The sequence below is a fragment of the Eurypyga helias genome, unplaced genomic scaffold, assembly GCF_000690775.1.
Source record: "Eurypyga helias isolate BGI_N326 unplaced genomic scaffold, ASM69077v1 scaffold40341, whole genome shotgun sequence".
Classification (NCBI taxonomy): Eukaryota; Metazoa; Chordata; class Aves; order Eurypygiformes; family Eurypygidae; genus Eurypyga; species Eurypyga helias.
In genome coordinates, this window is record NW_010232417.1 from 22,058 (window position 1) to 27,864 (window position 5,807).

At 44.9% G+C, this 5,807-nt stretch overlaps 1 protein-coding gene across 1 annotated transcript in view; it reads left to right on the plus strand.

Annotated features, from left to right (window-relative positions):
* The window catches only part of YWHAZ (tyrosine 3-monooxygenase/tryptophan 5-monooxygenase activation protein, zeta), a 25,967-nt gene extending 20,892 nt beyond the window's left edge, over positions 1 to 5,075 (plus strand). Inside the window, exons 3-5 of the mRNA XM_010161372.1 lie at positions 440 to 603; positions 695 to 790; positions 3,998 to 5,075. Coding sequence (XP_010159674.1) covers positions 440 to 603; positions 695 to 790; positions 3,998 to 4,057 — 320 coding nt within the window. The 3' untranslated portion in view covers positions 4,058 to 5,075. The remainder of the gene's footprint in view (positions 1 to 439; positions 604 to 694; positions 791 to 3,997) is intronic.
* Positions 5,076 to 5,807: the final 732 nt, after the last annotated feature.

A 5,807-nucleotide genomic window follows, 5' to 3' on the forward strand; every position in this document is an offset into this window, starting at 1 on the left:
ACTGAACCTGGGTCTGCAGCACCACATTTAAAGACGCTGAAATTGCGGTACTGTGTCAAACCTGTGTGTAGGTAAAACTTCAATTTTCTACCTTTTTGTATGGACGGAGGGCTTTTATATTCCTCAAGTGCTACAGAACTGCTGCAAATGTTCGTCAGCACGAGTCGTCACAGGGTGGTGGGGAGAGACTCAAACCTGCGACTTGGTCAGCAACAACTTCCTCTTTTTTTTTTTTTTTTTTGAATCCTTTAAAAATGTAATTTAGGGAAACCTTCATGAAATAGGGACTTGTGTGGTCAAGTGCTCATTCACAGGCACTCGCTCCTGACATACTTGGCTCATGCAGGCATGAACAGGGTCCTGATTGTCAGGCTGAAGGCAGTATGCGAGTTACTTGTTGTGACTTCTGGGTGTGTTTTGTGTTTTTTTCCCCTCAAAGGGATAGTGGAGCAATCACAACAAGCGTATCAAGAAGCTTTTGAAATCAGTAAAAAGGAGATGCAGCCAACACATCCTATCAGATTAGGCCTGGCTTTAAACTTCTCCGTGTTTTATTATGAGATTCTCAATTCCCCGGAGAAAGCCTGCTCCCTCGCAAAAACGGTAAGTCCAAGGGAGGGGGAAATTCCGTTTGCGTTATTGGCATAACCTCTTGTGGAATGGCCAACGGAGTTGTTTGTTTTTCTAACGCTAGGCTTTCGATGAAGCAATTGCTGAACTTGATACATTAAGTGAAGAGTCATACAAAGACAGCACGCTAATAATGCAGTTACTGAGAGACAACTTGACAGTGAGTATCCTGCATGCCGTTGGAAATGGGATTGCTCCGTGTGGCGTTCGCGGTTGTCCTGTCCGCTCTTACCTCTGTCTGTCGGTTCCTTGCAGACGGGTTTGCAGTTCGTGTTTTTCAGCTGCAGCTTTTCCTCCTGCCTACTCCTCTTTTGTCTGCACGCTAATCGGTTTTCTGACATGACAAATGGACCGTATTTTCCAGGGTGGTGTGGGTTTTTTTTTATTCCGGGGATTTAGCACGTTGAAATGACATGGGTTGGACTGTGACGAGCAAAGCTGTTAGCTTTGGTTCAGCAGCGTTGGGGAATACAGCCGCAGTCAGCACGGATGTCAGACACCCTACAGCTCGTTCTGTGTGAATACGTGCGCAAGGAATAGATCCCCCCTGGAAACTGGAAGCAAAGCTAGCAAGTCCACTTAAGGGGCTGTTGTTCGGGGGTTTTTTGGTTGGTTTTGATTTCGGTAAAGCCAAAATTGGAGCGGTGCTAGCCAGGCTATTTCCATGGCAGTCGTCAAACAACTGCCTTAATTCCTTTTCTCTCGGACTCCTTGCTGTCTGTGGTGTAAGTTATGGACCAAGATCCTGTTGCCCTGTCAGAGTAATCAAAATCTTCATCTTCTGTGTGTGGGGAGTTTAACCTTCTTAGAACTTTAAAACTGGCAAAGATAAACATCTAAAGCAAACGGAACGGTAATGGAACCGAACGTGCAGCAGCGTAATTCATGGCACAGTTCACTCCCTGGTGCAAGCAAGAACTGAAATAAGCACCTCTTGTTGCCAGATGGTACCCTTGTTCACATCTTGGGCTTGTGATACCAGTTTACGCAATAGCTGGACTCCTCCTAACATCACTAGAAGTAAAGTTTCACAGTTGCATAAAATGGGAGTTGCCGTATTTTCTCCTTTTGTTTCTAACGCTTTATTTCCCTGTTCCTTGGAACCTTTTCCACTAAAATGGCAACTGAAGACTACTGGAAAAAACCCTACTTGTGATTGTTCAGCTGTTGCTTACAAAACAAACGGAAGAGATTTCCCAACCTCTGTAATGGAGACAGATAGGGGGTTGGCATCGCTCTCAGCGTCTGTGTACTGTCCCCTTGAGAGAGATTGCTCAAGAGCTGTCCTCTGAATGAGTGGCACTGAAACAGAGAATAGGAGCTGACTTTAATTGCTAGCTTCCCAGGAAAAATAATGTAAAGCTTGGCGTAGCTGTTGGAAAGTGGGTGTTTTTGCATGAGAGCCAACATTGGACCGAGGTACTGTGGCGTGTGAGTTACAGTAGTACGGCCTGATAATTGATGTGAGCCTCCTGTTAGAAGGGAGAGGGCTGTAGGCAGCTGCAGCATCCCATATGCTTCAGTGGATGATACATCTTACCTTAAATGCTTCGTGTGACCTGCAGGAGTGCATCGATGCCATGCTTTTCCACAACTTCTTGAGGTAGAAAGTAACTTGGGATGTATGTGTGACTGACAAAGACTGCAATGAATTTCATAAATGCCAAAAAAAGGTCTGTTTGGCTAGTTACGGGCATCTGTTACGGTCTGTGAGGTGAGCATATAGTGACTCAGCATGGTGACCGGGTCTGTGCCGGAGCGGTTTCCTCGGTTGAGACCTGCGTGGCTGAAGAAGAGTCCGTGTTCAATCTCAGCGGGGAGTGAAGGCTGAGAAGTGTCCAGAGCGTTGTTCAACGTGTCAAGTCAGAACCTGGTTTACTGGGATTGCTAGATAATTCCTCCTTTGCTCTGTTAGGAAGTTTTGTTTAATTCAGGGGAAAAAGAAAGCAGCATCTCTTCCCCCTGAGGGTTTTTCCCCAGTGGGTTTGTTAAACTCTGCTCTCAACTGGTAGTTGTCCTTACAGAGCAGTCAGGCCCTTTTTATTTAATGAGTAAAGGTGCGTGTAGGTATCTCTAGATATTCTAGGGGCGAGGGTTTTGGATAGAAGCCTCTGATAAAACGGTTCTCACTACCTGTTCCTTATAAAATTAGCACTGAAACCGAGACTAATGTAGTATTATAAAAAGGTGGTATAAAAATGTAGTGCAGGAGCTAGAAACAGGCTATATGCTGTTGTCTGTGGTGAAATAACCCGTTGTCTTCGGCCTTCAGCAAGGAGCGTTTAGTGCAGCTTTCGTGTGTGATGCTCAGAGCGAGAGCGAGGCTGCTGCTCTTGCCCTGCTGTTGACACCTTCTCCTGGAAAGGCTAAAATGTTTCTGGTGATGGATTTTCTTTGGTCTTGAGATCTTGGTGGTATAAGACTGCAGGTGGGGAGAGAAGCAGTTCTTTGGTTTTGCCACCTTACGCCGCAGGGCGTGGAGGATTCGGTTAACGCCGCTGTAACTCCTCCAAGCGAGGGGTTACAAACCCTGCTGCCCTGGTAAGGGTTTGGAAGCAGCCAGCGCGGCAGAATACTTGGCTCGCAAAATCTCTTTGCGCTGGGTGTCGCCCTGGGACTGATCCTTAGTTTCCTTGGTTGGCACTTCATCTTGATGTGTGGCTCCTTAGCTCCATCAAAAGAACCCATAAGATTGAGTGCGTATTGGATGTTTAGCTGGATTTTCTTCCCTCTTTGCCCCGCCCTCCAAGTTTGGGAGCTCCACGAGAGACTGAGTGGAGCCAAGGGGTAGAGATTTCAGTGAAATAGGTTTTTGGGTTTGTTTTTTTAAACAAGAAAACAAAAAAAAAACACCCACCTTAGATGCCTGTTCTGAAGAAAAGGTAGCATTCACTCTCATGTTGGATGTGGAGAGAGACCTTTGGAGAAGCTGTCCCTTCAGCAGGCTGCGTGACGCCCACTTGAGGAAAAGGCACAAATCCACAGGAAACCAAGTTCTCCTAGTTCCCCATTCTCATCTGTCTGATTCTGCCTGCTTGTCCTCGTATTTTAGTGAGCCTCCCGGACGGGAGACTCGGGTTTGACTGTTTGTGGGCTTCCTCATTAAATGCCGGGGGGTGTTGGGTCACCGAAGGCTGGATTTCCAGTCCCGTCACGTGTAGAAGTAACAGCAGTTTACTTCCTCTGCTTCCTGCAAAGAGCAGTGTGTTGACGCTAACGTGTGCCTTTTTTCCCCCGTGGTGCTTTGTAGAGCCTCTTGTGAAATTATTATTTAAGAAGTAGGCCTTCTGCCTAATGGTTCCGTATTAATTATTAGTCGTAAATGTTAACAGCTTACATCTTCTACTTGTTTTTCTTTCCCAAACAGTTGTGGACATCGGATACCCAAGGAGATGAAGCTGAAGCAGGAGAAGGAGGGGAGAATTAACCAGCCTTCCAACTTCCGTCTGCCTCATTCTGAAATCTAAACAGTAGACCATTTGTCATCCATGCTGTCCCACAAATAGGTTTTGTTTACGATTTGACAGGTTTATGTTACTTCTATTTGGATTTCTATATTTCCCATGTGGTTTTGTTTAATATTAGGGGAATAGAGCCAGTTAACATTTGGGGAATTTATCTGTTTTCATCTGAGATGGCCAATATGGGGGTTGTGACCTTTTTATACAAGTTTTACATGTTTGGCATAGTACTTTTGGTACATTGTGGCTTCCCACAAGGCCGGTGTTAAAACAGCTTTCTATGTCAAGCAAAGATGACTGCTTGCGTATTGGTCTGTCACGATGAGGGGGGGTGGGGGGGTGGGCAAAGGGATAATCAGTTGCAGCCACAGGTGTAGTTAGCGTGAGTCTTCAAGCTGGAGCACACATGGCTGTGAATAAACTGATGTCCCATGGATATTGCATGTCAAGTCAACATGTGAAATCTGTGGAATATACTGATCCAGTGTGCATCTTGGATTGCAGCTGAAGTGTTCCTTAAGGCAGTTTGATAACCCAGTCAGCTTCCTCTAGAGAAGGACAGAGAAACGGTTCACATTCCATTATTTGTAAAGTTACCTGCTGTTGCTTTCATTATTTTTGCTACACATTTTATTTGTATTTAAATGGTTTAAGCAACCTAAGAACAAATGTACAAGTAAAGATGCAGTAAAAAATGAATTGCTTGATATCCATAATGACACTGTATATCGAGCACAGCAGTAAAACAAAAACCCATGTATTTAACTTTTTTAGGTTTTTTGCTTTTGTGATTTTTTTTTTTTGATACTTGCCTAACATGCATGTGCTGTAAAAATAGTTAACAGGGAAATAACTTGAGATGATGGCTAGCTTTGTTTAATGTCTTATGAAATTTTCATGAACAATCCAAGCATAACTGTTCAGAACATGTGTATTAAGTTGATGTAAGTGGAATAAAAGTTTTATGAATGGACTTTTCAACTACCTTTGGTGTAGATTTCATGTCCTCTGTCTTCCCACGCCCTTTAGAGTAATGGCACTGTTGCACCCAAATTCAACACGGAGGTATTTTTATTATGGAAAGTCTTAATACACATTCGGGCATCTGGGTAACTTCAGGGAAGTCCAGATCGAATGCTTCACGTCTGATTTTAAGATTGCTCCAATTAACTGACAACTCTTAGATGCCCACAGCTTTCTGACTGTCCGGCTGGTGCTCTGGAGGTACCTCAACAAACGTATGGTCCCCAGACTGACGGCAGCAGGCGTGGGAAGTTCTGCAGGAGCTGACCTTTGGGATAGGCCTAGTTGTACGGAAACCCAGAGCTTGCTGCTGTGAGTTCCTTAAAGGAGAAGTGAGCAGGAGTCTCCGTAGACCTCGGAGGGTTCAGACACTACAGCTGGCTTTGGGGAAAGGCTCCCCAACGTAGCGATGCTCTTACTTGCCTCGTCCCCGGTAGGTCTGCACTGGTGATATTCACACAATGACTACGGCTGTTGTAGATACTTGGTTTGAAACTGGAATAATTTGGGGGAAATTGAGGCTGTTTTTCAGATGGTGTCACATCTCTGTCAAGAACTGAGACTCTTGGAAAATAACTAAACTGTAGTCCAACATTCCTGTTGTAGTTACCTAGCCAACAGAAGGGAAGTCGAGTGGCCTTTTTCTTGCTCGAGCTGCACCCGTAAGCCCAGTTGTAAGTACTTTCTAGTTTT